At 44.7% G+C, this 20705-nt stretch overlaps 1 protein-coding gene across 5 annotated transcripts in view; it reads left to right on the top strand.

The window, feature by feature from the left end:
- The window catches only part of csmd3b (CUB and Sushi multiple domains 3b), a 418091-nt gene that overhangs the window by 344953 nt on the left and 52433 nt on the right, over positions 1-20705 (top strand). For all 5 annotated transcript variants that reach the window (XM_034294760.1, XM_034294758.1, XM_034294759.1 and 2 more), the window contains 5 exons: positions 6331-6519; positions 9740-9925; positions 10454-10648; positions 12046-12219; positions 12938-13111. In XM_034294760.1, coding sequence (XP_034150651.1) covers positions 6331-6519; positions 9740-9925; positions 10454-10648; positions 12046-12219; positions 12938-13111 — 918 coding nt within the window. The remainder of the gene's footprint in view (positions 1-6330; positions 6520-9739; positions 9926-10453; positions 10649-12045; positions 12220-12937; positions 13112-20705) is intronic.

The raw sequence follows: 20705 nt of genomic DNA, 5'->3' as shown, positions 1-20705 counted from the left end.
TCTCTTTTCATTCTTACTTCCAAAATCTTCTGTATTATCTAGTATCTCTTCGGAAAGTACTTTCCTACTCAAACTGGATCTATTTTTATCAGAGAAATAGCAAACTAACATTATCCTTGTTTTTTTGTGCTAGTGAAGCGTGACGCATTAATCTGGTATAGTTGTTAGTAGACTTTGTTCTTTCACTGCTGCAAAAAAAAGCTGTAGCACATTATAATATCTGCACATTATAGCATGTATAATGGATTAGTAGATTGTTTAGGTTTTTAAGCATTGTTCCTACATGCATGAATGTAAGTAAGATATTAAAAAACAGCAATTTATCAGTCCAAAAGCACTGTTTATTTATGATTAGTATGATCCATGTAACAGTGTTTGATATCGGGTTTGTTATTTTTATTTCCATACTTTATATTATATTTATAACCCACATAATAATGAATTACTATTGCAATTACAAAACAGTTTTAAATATGTTGTTAATGATTTGATGTTAGTGGTTTGAAAACTATTAATGACTGATTTTAGCTAATATTCAGTATCATAAAGCTCAAAGCTGATGAGAGCTATTTACTATAGTGGAGAACAATAGATGTTTATATATTTCAGAGTATATGCATTCCTGAAAGAATAAAACCTTCATAAGAAAACTAAAACAATATAAATCACTTACAAAATGGCAGATTTTGTGGTTTATAGCCGATGGCTGCCTGTGAACGAAACGGGCACTCGAGTCCAAACAGCAATACGCGAGTGATCGCCCCCCGAGTGAGACCCCCCCCTGTCCTCGACCTAGACCCGTCTTAGCTCCCCAGTCAAAAATATCTGGCGACGCTAGTGCGCTTGAATGACAACAAATTAATTTTAGCAATTTCCTAAGAACACATTTTCAGAAAATGTTATTTAATGTTAAATATAATCTCCTGTATTTCTTTAAAAAAAATCCAGGATTACGCTGAAAAACGATTGAGGGAGTAATAAAAATATATTCTTACATTTTGGGGGGCATTTCAATAGGTCCAAGCTATTTGTTCGTGAAAGGGAGCCTCACATGCGATTGCAGCAAGCACATCATTGGCTAGTCCAAGGCCCCTCGTGGAAGAAGCGATATTTGATTTGTTTCGTTCAGGGAAGCAAGGGGGGGGTGAAGAGCACGAAAACTCTGTGATATCATGAAAAACATTTGCCTCCTCTTGTTTATTTTTGTTTTGCATAACCCAGTTACATTTCTGAGACTTTTTCCAGATAAAATAATAACTGCTATTGTGCAAATGATGAACTGCCTCTGAGATTGTTGGTTTCACATAACATAGAGGCATGGAGCTGAGGGGACTAGTAATTCTTCACTCAGTATGTGCGTCAGGAGATTTGCTGGGGGATAACTTCCTCGCTCGTTTAAGTATGCAAAAGATTTGGAGTAAATCTGCTTTGAAGTGTTGTGACGCTCAGGCTAGAGTCAAACATCTCCATCTCTCAATTTCTCAAAAACATTTCTTCCACATCCTCTCCTTTGCTACTAATGCCTCTGAGCAAGTTTTGTTTTTTATTTCTGTCCCTGACTCTCTCTCTCTCTGTGTCTCTCTCTGTCTCTCTCTCTCTCTGTCTCTCATTTCCCCTCTCTCTCCCCTCCCTCCTCTCCCAGCCCACTCTCTGTAAGCATGCTTTTGCTCCTCGTTGATATTCTTCTCTGTAAGATGACATGACAGGGTTGCTTTCTCCTCAGCTTTTAATTCCTTTTCATTTCCCTGCTACATTCCCTTAGTGCTACCCCCTTACCATTGTTCACACACAATTAGACCAGTGGCTGTGGGCAAACTGGTGGTTTGAATATGTAGTGCAATTAATAAGGCATACAGTATGCCTACCTGAAAGCAAGAGCTTGCACTGTGAACTTACATTTCTCCCGGATGAATAGGTTTTACTTTATTCTGTTGGCTACTCTGGTTGTTAAAGTGACAACTGGAGTAGCCAACAGGATTTGGCCCTGTTATTCAGGCTGACCAGCTGGTGGAAGTCAGAGTCATTAGTCTGATATTTCTTCTTCATACTTTGTCAAATTGAAGGAGGCGATAAATTACGTAACGTCAGCTGGTTTTCATGTTCTAATGCGTTCCAAAGTTAACCAGTAATTTGCTCAGTAAGCTTTGTCAATAATAGCGTGAATGGTCATCTTTTTTGTGCAAACATGCCATTTCTTGTCATTCATAGCTAATGAGTGCCAACATCGCAAGACCCAAATGTTACCCAAACTAGGTTTTTCAAAATTAAATTAAATGGTGGTTAGGAGGCAACACTTTTTCTTCACATTTGACACAACCTTCTAGTTATTTTTGAGATGCCTCTTGTCCAGAGTGACTTTAAGGGGCGTGTGTAGATTTTGTAATTCTTTATAGTCACTACAGTGGAAAACATAACCACTCTGGCATTGCAACCTTCACGTTCTACTTAATCTTGTTACCGGACATTTGCATAGGTCTGGTGGAACAATACGTCAGACTTGGCCTTCATCTGCAAATCCAAAAGTCCTTATAAACTACCGGTGCTTTAAGGATTGGCTTAATCTGCTTAGTCCGACCGATCCTCTCCCAAAATACCTTCCCCCATGTGTCATGTACACGTATAACGTTGTTGTGGGACAGCCTAGCGTCCATCGAGTCCAGCTGCGCTGGGTCCATTCTGTGCCGACTCAGGGTGAAGAACAGGACAGTTACTGCTTTGGTAACATCCATTTTGATTTAAAAAAAAAAAATGCAGTGCCTATTCTCTGCCACCAGTTGTAAAAGTGTCGCTGTTGAGCCACAGAGTGTTTCCTTGAAAATAGTGCAGTATGTCCAGTGACAGTCAGTCTAGGTAACAAGAAAAAACGCAAAAATCTGATTATTCAGGTTGAACTCCCTAGCGAATCTATTTCTATTACATGTGTCATTCGATTGGAAGCACGTTTTACAGGGAACTGTACCGTCATTGTGTCATGCACGTTTATATTGAGACTGCCCTATCTTACTACATCGATCTCTGCACGTTTCCGTAATGCATATCACCGGTTCCATCCGCATGATTCGCAGAGTAAGCAATTGAGTGCGTGAGTAGCGGGCGATTGCATAAGCAAAACATTTCTTCTAAATCTCGTCAGTGGAGACTACTTCCCAGAGGTATGCTATGCATCATGTGGCCCTTTACAAAACAATCGATTAAGCAAAAGAGTACCGTGTCTAACTGATAATCCAAAAACTTCAACAAATGTAGCGTACAAAATCAGGTAGTGGAAAATAAAAGTTTGCATACCCTTGGAGAATTGGTTAAAAATGTACATTTGTAAAGAAAACATGAGTGAATAGACATGTCTTTTATTTCTTATGAGATTCACATTCAACTGTAGGTGATAATAGAATGGCACAATCATAAAACAAAACATGGCAACAAAGAAAAACATTTACTGAATCCTGTTAAAAATTCTGCATACCCGTAGTTTTTAATACTGTGTATTTCCCTCTTTAGAATCAATGACAGCGTGCAGTCTTTTGTAATAGTTGTCTGAGGCCCTGAATTCTTGCAGGTGGTATAGCTGCCCATTCGTCTTGGCAAAATGTCTCCAGGTCGTGCAAAGTCTTTGGTCATCTTGCATGAACCGCACATTTGAGATCTTCCCAGAGTGGCTCGATGATATTAAGGTCAGGAGACCGTGATGGCCACTTCAGAACCTTCACCTTTTTCTGCTGTAACCACTGGAGGGTCAACTTAGTCTTGTGCTTAGGGTCATTGTCATGTTGGAAAGTCCACGAGCATCCCATGCGCAGCTTTCGTGCAGAAGAATGCAAATTGTCTGCCAGTATTTTCTGATAACATGCTGCATTCATCTTGCCATACATCTTGCCATAAGATTCCCCGTGCCTTTAGAGCTCACACCCCCCCAAAAACATCAGTGAGCCACCACCATGCTTCACAGTGGGAATGGTATTCTGTTCACTATAGGCCTTGTTGACCCTGCTCCAAACATAACCCTTATGGTTGTGACCATAAAGCTCTTGGGTCTCGTCACTCCAAATTATAGTGCTCCAGAAGGTGTGAGGCATGTGAAGGTGTTGTCAGGCATATTATAACCAGACTTTTTTTGTAGTATTGGCACAGTAAAGGCTTCTTTCTGGCAGCTCGACCATGCAGCTCATTTTTGTTAAAGTATCATCGCATTGTGCTCCTTGAAACAACCACACCGTCTTTTTCCAGAGCACCCTGTATTTCTTCTGAGGTTACCTGTGGGATTTTATTCGTATCCCGAAACAATTCTTCTGGCAGTTTTGGCGGAAATCTTTCTTGTTCTACCTGACCTTGGCTTGGTATCAAGAGATCCCTGAATTTTCCACTTCTTAAGTGATTGAACAGTACAGACTGGCATTCGCAAGGCTTTGGATATCTTTTTCTATCCTTTTGCATCTTTATAAAATTCCATTACCTTGTTATGCAGGTCTCTTGACAGTTCTTTTCTACTCCCCATGGCTCAGTATATAGCCTGTTCAGTGCATCCACGTGAGTGCTAATAAACCCATTGACTATTTATACACAGACACTAATTGCTAATTAAAAAGCCACAGGTGTGGGAAATCCACCTTTAATTGCCATTTTCACCTGTGTGTTTCTCCTTGTGTGTCTGTAACAAGGCCAAACAACTATGTGATAATAAATGGCTTCATATGATCACTATCCTTCAAAAAAATACTTTTTTTTGCATGATCAGTTATATTTTCAAAATCAATGCCAAAATGTCACAATTCATGCTGGAGATTTGTAAACTTACTTTATATGAAGATGAAATCCATTCACCTATCCTTCTGGACAAATTTGGATTGCTGTTTGCAGAAAATGTAAGTCAGTGTAGCCAGCCCTTGACGACACGGTGTCAGCAGTTGAGAACAGCAGGCAGGGAAGGCAAAACAACCTGCTAGCTTAAGTGCAACCACACAGCCACTCAGTTCTAAAATACTGTTCATTTTGAAAACTTCTGATACGCTTCTGCCCATTACGCTGTTATAAATCCCTAAGATCCATTATTGGTCTGCCCTTTTACAGAATGTTTTTTTTCTTCAAAACATAAAGTGGAAAATAGTTCTAGGTCCCACAAAATTATTTGCCACTTCCATAGCTAGCTTGACCAGTTAGCTTTGCTGGACGTTCATACTGGACTGGAGAGCCAGTGGGTAAAATATTTTAATTGGTAGGAGGTGACATAACTGCGCCCCAAAAACACAGAGGCCTTGTGCTTTTCCATACCCATTTGTAAGAATATGTGAACGTACTAAGCATGCGCAAACCGCCAAAATTGTTTGCATTCACTTGACCTGGGGGAAAAGAAATGCTTTTGCTCCCAGCTTTTTGAGGAGCAGAGCCTGCGAACGTTAGAAGGAGCGGGAATGGTGGAGAGCGGTTTAGCCAATACATTACCTCCGCACATATTTTTTGTAATTAAATCCACAAATTCTAAATGAAATTCTCTGGAGTTCAAATTTTCCCGCTTTTCAACTTGGATTCTCATGGCTTACCGAGGTACTGTAGCGATTCCAGATTGCGGATTATGCAACACAACAAAGATCTTGGACGCAGAGGTTCCAGAGCGCGTCTTTAACCTGCACGGTCAAGCCCATCGAATGACTTGGCCACTCCCACCAAGATCACCTTCCACCCCGTTGTCTTGCCAGGCTGATAGACGCGGCACGCGTAGACACAGCAGCCCTGGGGACCAGGTTTAGCGTTCTGCCGAACCTCACAAGGAGAGACGAATCCTCCGGGACACAGAAACACACCTAGGCCGACCGTGCCGTGTGTGGGTGTGTGCTGATGCGGTGTGACAGTGCGTGCAGGGCTCCAGTGCTCTGGGACGAGGGCGAATGCTGGACGCTGCCACGCCGCAGGCTTCCTCATCATCACTCCGACCGGATCTCTGACGTGTGCCCGGAACGTGTGCCAGTGCCGGGAAAGACTGTGATTAATGTAGCCGCGTAATTAATATACCAGCATAGATAAATAATCGTCACAACCTTGCTGGTAGGCTTTTGGTATACTGGATGGAGTGTCCATGTTTTGTACCAACAGTAGCAGCTAGCTAGAGTTAGCCACAATGACATTGGAAAATATGATAGAAAACAAGTTTCCAGATAAATTGGTGTAGTAAACTTTACAGAGCTCTGGTTATAGCCACTTTACTGATCTGTGCCTGTGTGTGTTTGTCTCCTTTTCTCCCAAATTCTGCCTCTCTCTTTCTCTTCTCCCCCTCCCCGCCCTCTCTCCCTCCCTCCCTCCCCTCCCTCCGCCCTGCTGTGTCTCCCTACCCTCCCCCAGCTTTGTACTGCAGCACTCCAGACTCTCCCCTCCACGGATCCATCAGTACCCAGACAGGTGGGCATCTCAACAGCCTGGTCCGATGGGCCTGCGATCGGGGCTACCGCCTCATAGGGAACAGCACGGCCGTGTGCAGGAGGAACAGCTACGGGTACTTTGCCTGGGACTCCCCAGTACCCGCTTGCCAAGGTGAGTTCCGGGGCCCTTACTGATGAAACACCTCGGACTACGAATGCTCAGTAAGGATCCGTCCGCTCTTTAGATCGCGAAGAAGAAGGAAAAACTGGCAGGAAAATCCTGATGCTAGGTCAGTCGTCTGACACAGTTCACTCACGCTAAGTTGAGAGGGAAGGGCAGAAGGCATAGGACAAGGTTGGTTCCCTGTCTATCTGATTGGGACAGACCCAGGGACAGACGTTGTATAGTTAAAGCGTATAGTTATCCACAGTCAGTAGCATGGCACTTAAACATTTCACTTACTATAATAAACTGCCCTTTGCCAGGGGTTGGCCAGGATCAGGTACCAAATAATACTAATATTTTCAGGATGTCCTGACTGAAATTACAGTCCTATTGCTGACATTGTTCGTAATAGAAGTGCTTGAGAATCTACTACCGTTTTGACTACAGTTTCACTCACATTTTCCTGGAAGAGAATTGTCATCCTGTTGTACTTACTAGTGTGTCAAATTTAATGGGTTTCCTTTTCCATAGTAGTCACTAACACTTATCTTCCTCTGCCTAGCCGTTTCTACATTAAACGTCAAACAAATTTTACACATGAAAAGAGACTGAATAAAAATCTATTTTCCCACCAATGTCTAATACCGATGCCTCCTCAAATATACCCACCTCAGCCTCACGTCCTTCGCTCTAAAAGCTCCCTTCAAAAGATTTTCCCCTGACTTTTTTCCAACCCCGCGTTCTAAAGCTGCACTCTGTGATTTGATGTGATTTGATGACACCATACTGCCAAGCGCCAGTGGCTGGAAGGACACTAACATGACGTGACATTATATGACGACATCGACTTCAGAAGTGTGTCAAGACACGTCAATCCGGTCCGTTGGGCTAAAACCAGACATCCAGGAGACCGTCATTGTTCCCTAAGAAAACTGGTCCTGGAAAGAATAAGAGCCTCAGTATAATCCCAGCAGGGCATGTTGTTTCTGTCTACAAGGCCAAGACTGTCCTGAATGGACGCAATGGGGCCTCGAAAAATACTTAGTGGTGGAACTACACGTGTATATCTATATAGTTAGTATATGAAACATTATGTTTGTCAGTTTTAATAAATCAGTATGAAAAAGTGTCCATTGCATGTGTCCAGGAATGTAGAGGCCTTACCTGTGTGGTGCAATCCACTGACCGCTTTGGTCTTGGTTTGAAGTAGATCCCTCAAGGCAGGGAATAGTGCTTCACTTAAGAACTGCTTCTCATTCCAACCTGATTGGAAAGAGAGAAAAAAGACTGAGAGAGAGAGAGAGAGAGAGAGAGTGACAAAGAGAAATAGAGAATTTTAGTCTGTTTCTTATCTTATTGTTGAGCTGCTGGATATGTTAACATCGTGGAGGAAGAATGATGAAATGTCTTTGCCTGTAGGATTGAGGCTCAAAAGATAATATATGGCAGAAAGAAACAGAATCGTTTCTTCAGAATTTCCTAAACAGGATGCATACTCACACACTCGCCCACATACACACACACACACACACACACACACATATTTCAGTGGCCGTGGCTTAATTCACTGCCTCTGAGTATGCTAGAGCTTTGTCAATTCAGCCAGGAGGTCAAATCCATGAGCTGTTCTTCCAGGGCATGTGCGCCAGCGGGTACTTCCTAGCGGAGCGAGCACTATGATGAAACAGCCTAGTGAGATATGCACTTCCAGATCTTCCACTCTCCTGAACATCATGGGGAGTTGTTGCAGTGAGGAAAGGCCATTCTGAATTGCACATCATGATATTAGGAGGATTTTTTTCCTGACACAGAAATACAACCTTTAAGATTTGAAATCCCTCACCTAGGTACATACTCAAATACAATCTTTGTAATTTGTATTTATAATTTTTTCCCACTAAAATACAACTTTTTAAAAATGTAATTAATTTCTCCAGCTTTTCACACTGAAATGTAATTATTCTTAAGGAAACATTTAGTTTGACATTTACCTTGTTCAGAACAACTCCCGGACGAAGACAACCTCATTTGTTACTTTGTTTGTTGGAGTGTGGAGGACGGTGTCCCCTTGTTAACATCCAAACCAGAAAATCTCTCTCCTACCATTTCCCCATGAAAACATAACATACACTTGTCGGGATGGCGTGAAGGATGAAAAGAAAGTTGACAGACATTTGTTATTTTTGTTTCGCTGCCAAACAAAATCAACACCACAGGTGTGAGCTGACACCCAAACAAACACACAACTCCTCTAGACTTTGACAACTGTGGATCTCCGACCTTTATGTTTAATTTTGTTTGAGCGTTTTTCCTCTCTGTTTTCTCTCTGTCCTCTCTTCTCCCTCTTCTTTCACTCATCTCCCGGTCTTTCTTCTCTCTAGCTCTCTCTCGGAGAAGAGTATGTTCTGTGATGTTTTAGTAAGTCGGTTCCTATGTAAATGATGCCCCTCTGTCATTGTTTGAAGATGGATTGGGTACGGTAAATAGTATGTAAGTTGAGCTAGCGTTGAGTCTGTGTGTGGGAGCTGTGCCCCAATGCTCAATAATCTATGTTAGCTAGAAAACAGTTCAAGAACATATTCAATATTTTTCAAGAAGGGTGTGGGAGCAGAATCAGTGTTTCTTCTGTGAGAGGAGCATCCTGTGAGCGGTGATATAATCGCTGAACTGATTGAGAGGACTACATTTACATGGTTTGTCTGGGTCACAATGTCTCTTTCTCGTCTGATCAGTGTTTCAGCAGGCCTTTGTGTGTGTGTGTGTGTGTGTGTGTGGAATCAGGGAATGCTTATTTCTTAATGCGAGTGTGTGTGCTGTCTGTACTGACTGTGTGTTTGTATATGAGATGGTGTGTTATTTGTTTGCTTTGTGTATGTTTATGGTGTGTGTGTGTGTGAGGTTGGGTGTGTGTGTGTGTTTGTGTGAGGTTGTGTGTGTGTGTGTGTGTGTGTGTGAGGTTGGGTGTGTGTGTGTGTGTGTGTGTGTGAGGTTGGGTGTGTGTGTGTGTGTGTGTCTGTGTGAGGTTGGGTGTGTGTGTGCGCTGTGTGTGTGAGGTTGTGTGTGTGTTTGTGTGAGGTTGTGTGTGTGTGTAGGTGTACTGTGTGTGTGATTCGGAAGGTGTAATTTGGAAACACTTCTTCTCACCCTCTGGGCTGTACAAGCGCTGACTCTCCTTGTCCCCTCTCCTCACCCCCTCCCCCTCCCCCCACCCCCCCCCCACCGGCAGCGGTGTCCTGCGGGGTGCCGAAGGCTCCGGTGAACGGAGGAGTGCTGACGGTGGACTACTCGGTGGGGACGCGCGTGACCTACTTCTGCAACGACGGCCACCGCCTGTCCTCCAAGGAGCTGACCAGCGCAGTCTGCCAGCCGGACGGCACCTGGAGCAACCACAACAAGATCCCGCGCTGCTCCGGTAGTGGGGAGGTCCCGGGGGCGGGGGTGGATGTGTGTGCCTGCGTGCCCTCTGCTCCGGGAGGCAACATTAGGCCTGGAGGCTAGCCTAGCTGCTGGTTAAGGGCGTGCGTGTGTTTGTCTGTGTGCGTGCGTGCGTGTGTGCGTGCGTGTTCCCCTCACAGCTTTTCATGAGGGCAATTACGTCCCTCTTAAAATGAATTCCCAACTCAAAAGGCAATCCATCACTAATTTATGAGTGGATTAGTTTGTATTTTGCCAAAACATTAAGTTATTGCCTATTAAGAAGCCTGTTTAAAATGCCTGGCTGCCTCATGAAGCAGAGCAAATGGAGGTCAACAGTTTGCAGAGCAGAGAAGAATACATGATGGTGTTCCATCTTCTCCACCTCAATAAGGGAGATTAATCTGAGGGTTATGCCAACTGACTTCTGACTGTGTGTGTGTGTGTGTTGGTGTGTGTGCGTGTGTGTGTGTGTGTGTGTTTGTGTGCGTGTGTGTGTGCGTGTGTGTGTGTGTGTGCATAACAGTGGTAGTGTGTCCTAGCATTGGTTCCTTCTCTCTGGAACATGGGAGGTGGAGGATCGTGAACGGCTCCCACTATGAGTACGGCACCAAGATCATTTTCAGCTGTGACCCAGGCTACTACCGCCTCGGCCCCGCCCACATCCAGTGCATGGCCAATGGCCTGTGGAGTTGGAGGAATGAGAGACCCCACTGCCAGAGTGAGTAGAGAGGCGGCCATTTTCCATCTGACACCATGTTCCCATCAGAAGCATTTTGTGCCTACATTAAGGTTATTATAGTGGGCCCCCACTGTCTACATTGATCACAGATTAACGTGTTTCATAATGCTTTTAAAACCATTACCTGCACCCTAGGTAATCAGTCATACGTCCATGGTAATCAGGGTATATCATCATGGCACGGTAGATACACTGCTCCAAAAAATGAAGGGAACACGTAATCATCACAGTATAACGCCAAGTCAATTTTAACCTCAGGGATATCAATCTGTCCAGTTAGGAAGCATAAGCAATTGTGAATCAATGTCACCTGTTTTGGTGCAAATCAAAGTGACAACAGGGGCACTGGAGAGGCAACAGCAAGACAACCCCCAAAAAGGGAATGGTTTTGCAGGTGGTGGCCACAGACAATTGCTCTTAATTTGTGTGAGCAGTGTATTTCATCAAGTACCCAGTGAACCCTCAGATGAACATGAATTCCTCCTCCAAATGTCGTGACAGAATGCAGGTGTCTTTCTTCTCGTGTCTCTCTTCTCATGTCTCTCCTCGTGTCTCTCCGCAGGTCCCTTTGTGTGTTTCTATAGCAACCTGATTCATACAGATTTTTTGTGCTACCTATGGGCATTCTTTAGATGTTTTCAGCTCTCAACTCTTAAATTGATAGTGGTTCTTCTTTGGGGGTTTTACAACTGTATTTGTGACTAATTCACAGGCCGATTCTGGGGATGGTGTTTGTGCATTATAGCTACCTAGCTACGGAGTTATAAAGGACTCTAGCCTGCCTGATTGCTTGGAAATAGCATTGCATTTTGGGATTTCTAGTCAACTTGATTGTATGTGTGGCTTGACAACTTACTACAACTACAAAATGCTGAATAATGTCACAGCTTTATTTAACCTTGCATATGTGGTTTTGGACCGATTACTGCTTTAATAATTCGCTAAGTGAGACTGACAGTTAGAGGTCATAGTGTGTTTACGATGGGCCCTGGTTGTTTGGGATGCAAGCCTAGGAGTAGCGGCTGCCTGGGGTGTGAATGTCGGAGGAACAGAGAATGCACCAGACTGAACCACATTGATTTTCCTGTTTTCAATTTTCCCTCAAATCCCCCGGGCACCTCCAACCTCTCTTTACCTTCATTCGATTCCTTCTCCCCCCCCCCGCCCCTTCTCCCCCGCCCCTTCTCCCCCCTCTTCCCTCGATTCTGAGGACCTCAGAAACAATATGAATTGCCTTTGTTTAGAAATTGCTCCGGTTGGACGACTGTTTGAACTTAAAAACTCAGCATGTCTTGTTCTATCATGGAAGACAGAACTGGCTTCATATGTCATGTTTACCAATGCTGTTGCTGGCGGGGTGCGGTCTGTTTTCCCAGTCATTTCCTGTGGGGACCTGCCGGTCCCGCCCAATGGGAAGAAGATCGGAACGCAGATGACCTTCGGGGCGACCGCAATCTTCACGTGCGACGTGGGCTTCATGTTGGTGGGCTCTACCGTGAGAGAATGTCTCTCCTCTGGCCTGTGGAGTGGACAGGAGACGCGCTGCTTGGGTAAAGAATCCAATTCATTCCCCCCGTGTTTCCATTGCCAGTGAAGTACAACACTATCTGCTGCCCGAAGGATGTTACTGTATTATTTTGCCCCCCCACCCCCCCCCGGTGATCGTCTGTCTAATGTGGTAAAACAGCTCACGGTGGAACATCTCTGTGTGCTGGTGCCAAGTTTGTAGAAACAGGATTCATATCTATTCCGGGCTTCCTTCTTTTCTCTGAAGCGTGTCTGTGGACCTGATATATTTCGGCGACCTGCCTGTTTGAATGATCTTCTCATATGCTCACTGTAGCCGACACTGTCTGTGTGGCTGTCTGTCGTTCTGTCTGTAACCTCGCCTGGACAGGAATGTTCAGGGCAATTCTTATATCACTCTCGAGTCTTTTCTCATTCCGTTTCTCCTTATCTTTTTCAATCTTTTATTCTCTTTCGCTCGGCCTCTCTCCTCTCTCTTTGTCTGTTTCTGTAAGAACACGGGCACCTCTTTTTATCTTTTCCCCTCTTTCCTCTACCTTCTCTCTGTTTCTCTCTCTCCCTTGCTTTACCCTCTCTCTCCAACCTCCTCTCCACACAACTCCCCCCCCCCCCTCTCTCCACTCTCTCCCCCATCTCTCCATGTATGTATCTCTCACCCTCTTTTCGTCTTATTTTCCAGCCTTCTGTCTCTCTCTCCTTCTCGGTCTCCCTCTAACAATGTCTCTGTGTTCCTCCTGTTAGCGGGCCACTGCGGTGTACCTGAGACCATAGTGAATGGCCAGGTGATCGGGGAGAACTTTGGCTACAGGGATACGGTGGTGTATCAGTGTATCCCAGGGTTCCGTCTCATCGGCTCCTCTGTGAGGATCTGCCTGCAAGACCATAACTGGTCTGGTCAGCTGCCTGCCTGCGTGTGTGAGTAGTGGCCGCTGCATTTCTCTCTATCTTTTCTCTCTCTTTTCTCTCTGTGTTCTCTCACTCTGCCTTTTCTCTCTCTCTTTTCTCTTTTTCTCTTTCTCTCTCTGTTTTCAGCAGCCCCCCCCCCCCCCCATCTCTCTTTTCTCTCTCTCTGTGTTCTCTCACTCTGCCTTTTCTCTCTCTCTTTTCTCTTTCTCTTTTTCTTTTCTCTCTGTTTTCAGTAGCCCCTCGCCCCCCGCCCGATTTCTCTTTTCTCTCTCTCTAATCTTGAGCTCACATCTCTCATGTTTTTCTTTCTCTTCCCTTTCACTTGTAGCACACAACTTCAGCACATGTCCAGTCTTAGTTCCTAACCCCACGTCTCGATAGCTAAGCCGATAAGTCGTGATTATGCATTGTATACAAAGTGGAATGCCGCTTTTCAGCGGTAGCGGTTCAGGTTGAATGTCTTCAGGGTCATATGCGCTAGGCAAACATCGTACAAAAATCTTACTTGCAGGACAACGGGACAAAAACTTTTTTATTACAAGAAGAGAGGTAGTCTGTGGGCCTTCATCAGAGTCAAGGCCAATGAGTCCGCGGCACTCCTGAGCACAGAGCTCAAGCATTTAAAACATCCCCCACATTCTCTCTATACTCAGGCAAAAGGAGCCATCCCTGCCTCATCAGGGAGTTGGAATTCGAGGTTCGTTGGAGAAACGTGAAGGTGAATGTGGAATAATGAAGCAGAATCGTTCATCTTCATAGGTCCACGGTCGACCTCTCACCTCTGACACTCACTAACAAAGAATGTTTGTGCTTTATAGTTTTGCTAATCAATGCATTGTTATGTAAGTGGAAGATTTCATAGAACTTATTAGTCATAGCCAGAGGGGAAGAAGACTACAGTACCTTACTGATTATCATTATTATTATTATTGCTATTATTATTGTTATTATAAACCTGGTGGTTCAAACCCTGACTGCTGATTGTCTGAAAGCCGTGACATGGGAGAGTTTACCATCGGTAAAAAGGTAATTTGTCTCACTGCTTTTCTATCACCCCCTCACCTTTTATCCTTCCTTATTGCCCTTAAAAAGAACTTGAAAACAACAAATATCCTGACATACTCAGGACCAAAGCTAGGTGCTGTATCCAGGAACAGATCTTCACCGTGCTGTATCCAGGAACAGATCTTCACCGTGTTGTATCCAGGAACAGATCTTCACCGTGCTGTATCCAGGAACAGATCTTCACCGTGCTGTATCCAGGAACAGATCTTCACCGTGCTGTATCCAGGAACAGATCTTCACCGTGCTGTATCCAGGAACAGATCTTCACCGTGTTGTATCCAGGAACAGATCTTCACCGTGCTGTATCCAGGAACAGATCTTCACCGTGTTGTATCCAGGAACAGATCTTCACCGTGCTGTATCCAGGAACAGATCTTCACCGTGCTGTATCCAGGAACAGATCTTCACCGTGCTGTATCCAGGAACAGATCTTCACCGTGCTGTATCCAGGAACAGATCTTCACCGTGTTGTATCCAGGAACAGATCTTCACCGTGCTGTATCCAGGAACAGATCTTCACCGTGCTGTATCCAGGAACAGATCTTCACCGTGCTGTATCCAGGAACAGATCTTCACCGTGCTGTATCCAGGAACAGATCTTCACCGTGTTGTATCCAGGAACAGATCTTCACCGTGCTGTATCCAGGAACAGATCTTCACCGTGCTGTATCCAGGAACAGATCTTCACCGTGCTGTATCCAGGAACAGATCTTCACCGTGCTGTATCCAGGAACAGATCTTCACCGTGCTGTATCCAGGAACAGATCTTCACCGTGCTGTATCCAGGAACAGATCTTCACCGTGCTGTATCCAGGAACAGATCTTCACCGTGCTGTATCCAGGAACAGATCTTCACCATGCTGTATCCAGGAACAGATTTTTACCATGCTGTTTCCAGGAACACTGGGGTTTCCTGGCCATATACCTCACCCCCCGTCCCCATTGGTTAATGGTGAAATGCATATGAAGGGTACTTCAGTAGGAGCAGCATTAACCCAAAAATCTGATGGGCTCTTGGGCGCGTTCTTACATCCCGTTATCAAACCAGATCCTCCAAAACAAAATTACAAGTAGAACCACTTACGGTCTGAAAACATTGTCTCTCTCTGTGTCTCCATCAGCAACCGTGGCGACAACCAAAAGACATTTTCCAAAGGCAATGTGCTGTGTAAAGCTATAGTGGGGAGAACAAGTATTTGATACACTTACAAAGCATGTAGAAGTCTGTAATTTTTATCACAGGTACTGTGAGTGACGGAATCTAAAACAAAAATCCAGAAAATGACATTGTATGATTTTTAAGTAATTAATTTGCATTTTATTGCATGACATAAGTATTTGATACATCAGAAAAACAGAACTCAATATTTGGTACAGAAACCTTTGTTTGCAATTACAGAGATCATATGTTTCCTGTAGTTCTTGACCAGGTTTGCACACACTACAGCAGGGATTTTGGCCCACTCCTCCATACAGACCTTCTCCAGATCCTTCAGGTTTCGGGCTGTCGCTGGGCAATACAGACTTTCAGCTCCCTCCAACGATTTTCTATTGGGTTCAGGTCTGGAGACTGGCTAGGCCACTGCAGGACCTTGAGATGCTTTTTACGGAGCCACTCCTGGCTGTGTGTTTCAGGTCGTTGTCATGCTGGAAGACCCAGCCACAACCCATCTTCAATGCTCTTACTGAGGGAAGGAGGTTGTTGGCCAAGATCTCGCGATACATGGCCCCATCCATCCTCCCCTCAATACGGTGCAGTCGTTCTGTCCCCTTTGCAGAAAAGCATCCCCAAAGAATGATGTTTCCACCTCCATGCTTCACGGTTGTGATGGTGTTCTTGGGGTTGTACTCATCCTTGATCATGACTCATCATGATCCCTCACCTTCCTCATGATCATTGATGCCCCACGAGGTGAGATCTTGCATGGAGCCCCAGACCGAAGGAGATTGACCGTCATCTTGAACTTCCATTTTCTAATAATTTCGCCAACAGTTGTTGCCTTCTCACCAAGCTGCTTGCCTATTGTCCTGTAGCCCATCCCAGCCTTGTGCAGGTCTACAATTTTATCCCTGATGTCCTTACACAGCTCTCTTGTCTTGGCCATTGTGGAGAGGTTGGAGTCTGTTTGATTGAGTGTGTGAACAGGTGTCTTTTATACAGGTAACGAGTTCAAACAGGTGCAGTTAATACAGGTAAATAGTGGAGAACAGGAGGGCTTCTTAAAGAAAAACGAACAGGTCTATGAGACCCGGAATTCTTACTGGTTGGTAAGTGATCAAATACTTATGTCATGCAATAAAATGCAAATTAATTATTTAAAAATCATACAATGTGATTTTCTGGATTTTTGTTTTAGATTCCGTCTCTCACAGTTGAAGAGTACCTATGATAAAAATGACAGACCTCTACATGCATTGGAAGTAGGAAATCCTGCAAAATCAGCAGTGTATCAAATACTTGTTGTCCCCACTGTAGCAGCACTTAAAACAGAAATAGCTACCGGAGACGTAGGAGGTTCAGTGAACCGTACCTCCTCGACTGACTATCACAAAGACTAGGCCTCTGGCTCTCTGATGAACAATGGAGCCAGGCCAACACATGGAAAACAGGACTTTATTTCTCCTTTTGGGTGGGTGGTTGGGTCGGTGAGGGAGGTGTGTATGGACACAGGCTTGCTTGCTGATGTGTGTGTGTGTGTGCTGGCATGCATGCATGCATATACAGTATGTCACAAAAGTGAGTACACCCCTCACATTTCTGTAAATATTTGATTATATCTTTTTATGTGACAACACTGAAGAAATGACACTTTGCTACAATGTAAAGTAGTGAGTGTACAGCTTGTATAACAGTGTAAATTTGCTGTCCCCTCAAGATAACACAACACATAGCCAATGTCACTATTTTGTGTGGCCACCATTATTTTCCAGCACTGTCTTAAACCTCTTGGGCATGGAGTTCACAAGAGCTTCACAGGTTGCCACTGGAGTCCTCTTCCACTCCTCCATGACGACATCACGGAGCTGGTGGATGTTAGAGACCTTGCGCTCCTCCACCTTCCGTTTGAGGTTGCCCCACAGATGCTCAATAGGGTTTAGGTCTGGAGACATTCTTGGCCAGTCCATCACCTTTACCCTCAGCTTCTTTAGCAAGGTAATGGTCGTTTTGAAGGTGTGTTTGGGGCCGTTATCATGTTGGAATACTGCCCTGGGGCCCAGTTTCCGAAGGGGGGGATCATGCTCTGCTTCAGTGTGTCACAGTACATGTTGGCATTCATGGTTCCCTCAATGAACTGTAGCTCCACAGTGCCGGCAGCACTCATGCAGCCCCAGACCATGACACTCCCACCACCATGCTTGACTGTAGGCAAGACACACTTGTCTTTGTACTCCTCACCTGGTTGCCGCCACACACGCTTGACACCATCTGAACCAAATAAGTTGATCTTGGTCTCATCAGACCACAGGATAAGGTTCCAGTAATCCATGTTCTTAGTCTGCTTGTCTTCAGCAAACTGTTTGCAGGCTTTCTTGTGCATCATCTTTAGAAGAGGCTTACTTCTGGGACGACAGCCATGCAGACCAATTTGACGCAGTGTGCGGCGTATGGTCTGAGCACTGACAGGCTGACCCCCCACCCCTTCAACCTCTGCAGCAATGCTGGCAGCACTCATACATCTATTTCCCAAAGACATCCTCTGGATAAGACGCTGAGCACGTGCACTCAACTTCTTTGGTCGACCATGGCGAGGTCTGTTCTGAGTGGAACCTGCCCAGTAAACGCGGTATGGTCTTGGCCACCGTGCTGCAGCTCAGTTTCAGGGTCTTGACAATCTTCTTATAGCCTAGGCCATCTTTATGTAGAGCAAAAATACAGATCCTCAGAGAGTTCTTTGCCACGAGGTGCCATGTTGGACTTCCAGTGACCAGTATGAGTGAGTGTTAGACTGATAATACCAAATTTAACACATCTGCTCCCCATTCACACCTGAGACCTTGTAACACTAATGAGTCACATGACCCTGGGGAGGGAAAATGGCTAATTGGGCCCAATTTGAACATTTTCACTTAGGGATGTACTCACTTTTGTTGCCAGCGGTTTAGACATTAATGGCTGTGTGTTTAGTTATTTTGAGGGAACAGCAAATTTACACTGTTATACAAGCTGTACACTCACTACTTTACTTTGTAGCAAAGTGTCATTTCCTCAGTGTTGTCACATGACTAGATATAATAAAATATTTGCAAAAATGTGAGGGGTGTACTCACTGACATATTGTATCTTCAGATGTGAGTTGAAGCTCAGCTATTTTAACGTGCAGTGATGTAGTTTTAAATTCCAGTTGTAGACGGTGCTTAAATGAAGGGGAAATTGCTTCTGTGCAAAGAGAAACAAATTACATCTGTAATTATGCAAATGAACTGCGGTTGTTTGTGAGAGCGTGGGAGAGAGAGAGCAAGTGAGCAAACGGTGGAGAATGACGATGAGGAATGAATATGGCTCGGCCGGCCAAGGGTGAGAAAGAAGCAGACATGCGGAATTACTTTGTACAGATGCTGAGATCAGCCCAGGTTCTCCCTCATGGGCCTAGGGGCCCAGAGAATCCACAAATGGACTGGCTATCATAGTATTTCAGGCAAATGCAGGAGATGCTGGGGGAAATTCTTGACCAGAGATTCCCCTCACCGTGATCACAGCGTCCTGTGGGTGGGGGGGCTTGGGCAATACCTGATTTGAGGGGTATAAGAAATCCAGACTCCTCCCTCAAAGTGCAGTTGCTCACTTTTACTATTGTTAGACCAACTTAGAAAAGCTTTAAAACGTTTGGTTTCGGATCTTTACATTTTTGTAGAACTTTTTTTGATGGGATGTTCAATTCTTGTTTTCTCGCTTGTACAAAAATTTAGTAAACTGAATGTTGGCTAGAAGGAAATGACAGAGGGGCTCCACTTGTCACACATGTGAAACACTATCATTCTACTGTTACTGCAGTTATATAAGATCAGATTCAACTTTAGTGCCATTGTGCATTGCAAGTGCCTGGACAACGAGATGTAGTCTAACATCTCCGAAATAGTGCAAATAGTCATGTGACGTGTGAATGCATACAGTATTAATAAGAATATGAAAAATGTACAGTAGAGTGAACAATGGGCCAATTTAATAGTAAGCCAATAGTACGACTGGATTAAGACATTGGACCGAGTAAAGGCAAGTGCAGGAATTAGTGAAAGTCAGGTAGCTTTACATTCTAAATAAAAAATGTAAATGAGTAAATGAAGTGTAAACATGTGTCCCCCTTATTCCTGGAGCTGCTGCCGTGTAGATATATGAATGTTACTGTCAGTTAACCACTGCTAGCCATCCAGCAAACTATTCTGACCGAAACAACAGAACTCATGATAATATGTTCATTTCTGGGTTTTGGGGAGATTTCGTTTTTTCCAAATATAAAATAGGGGCCCTGGTGGATGAAGGTTGGAAACACTTGATGCCAGGGCAGACGATTTCCATTTCTGAGTAGTTATATTATCCAACACAAGAGAGTAGTCTTCCGTAACCCTTTAAACAGTGAAATATAGTCACACAGATTTATTTTCACTGAAAAATCCCAACAAGCTCTTTGAAGCCCGTTTGACATTGCAACATTGTTAAATCTACTTTGTACTATTTCCTTTTTTTAACCAATGTTCCTGACATTGTCTTGAGCGGGATGGAGAGGCCTTGCCTGGGGATAGGATCAAACTCAGGAGGTAGCTGTGGCGAGCTCTGAGTTCAGACCAAGGTCGCCCGTCCACAGGCTGGCTGACACGGGAGACGGGGAACGGATTACTGTTCTCGACCCGCCAAAGTGGGGGGAGAGAAGGCGGAAGTAATGTGCCGTGTTTGCTAACTGTTTCTACACACGTCAAAACATGACTTCAGGTCTACGGCGGTTTACTTTGCCAGGTCACACGAACACACCGATTGGACGAGCACGCTCGCCCATGCTTTTACCTCTACACTTTCAACACAAGAGCTTCACCAGGACACGGACACACACACACACACACTGGAGTTAGAGCCTTTACACACCAACACTCACTGTGAGTTCTAGGCCAATCTGTGATGACTCAGCCCACTAACAAGCTGCAAGTCTCACATCTTTAGACTCAAGCTTCCTGCCTCCCTCTCTCCTCTCTGTCTTTTAATCTCTCTCTCTACCTCTTTACCCCCCCCCTTTCCATTCTGTCCTCTCTATATATATTTCCTCTTGCTCCCATTTCTTCTCTCTCATCCATTATCCTTCTGCTCCTCTCTCTCCTGTTATCCCTCTGCTTTTTTTTTTTTTGGTGTCTCTCTCTGCCTCTCTCCTTGGCCTCCTCTCTCCCTGACCCCCCATTCTGCCTCTTTCCCTGGCCCCCTGTCTCTGCCTCTCTCCCTGGCCTCTTCTCTCTGCCTCTCTCCTTGGCCACCTCTCTCCCTGGCCTCTTCTCTCTGCCTCTCTCCTTGGCCTCCTCTCTCCCTGGCCTCTTCTCTCTGCCTCTCTCCCTGGCC

Source organism: Esox lucius, chromosome 10 (genome assembly GCF_011004845.1).
Source record: "Esox lucius isolate fEsoLuc1 chromosome 10, fEsoLuc1.pri, whole genome shotgun sequence".
Taxonomy (NCBI): Eukaryota; Metazoa; Chordata; class Actinopteri; order Esociformes; family Esocidae; genus Esox; species Esox lucius.
The sequence above is the reverse complement of the archived record's forward strand: the minus strand, read 5'-3'. Positions and strand labels throughout refer to the sequence as shown.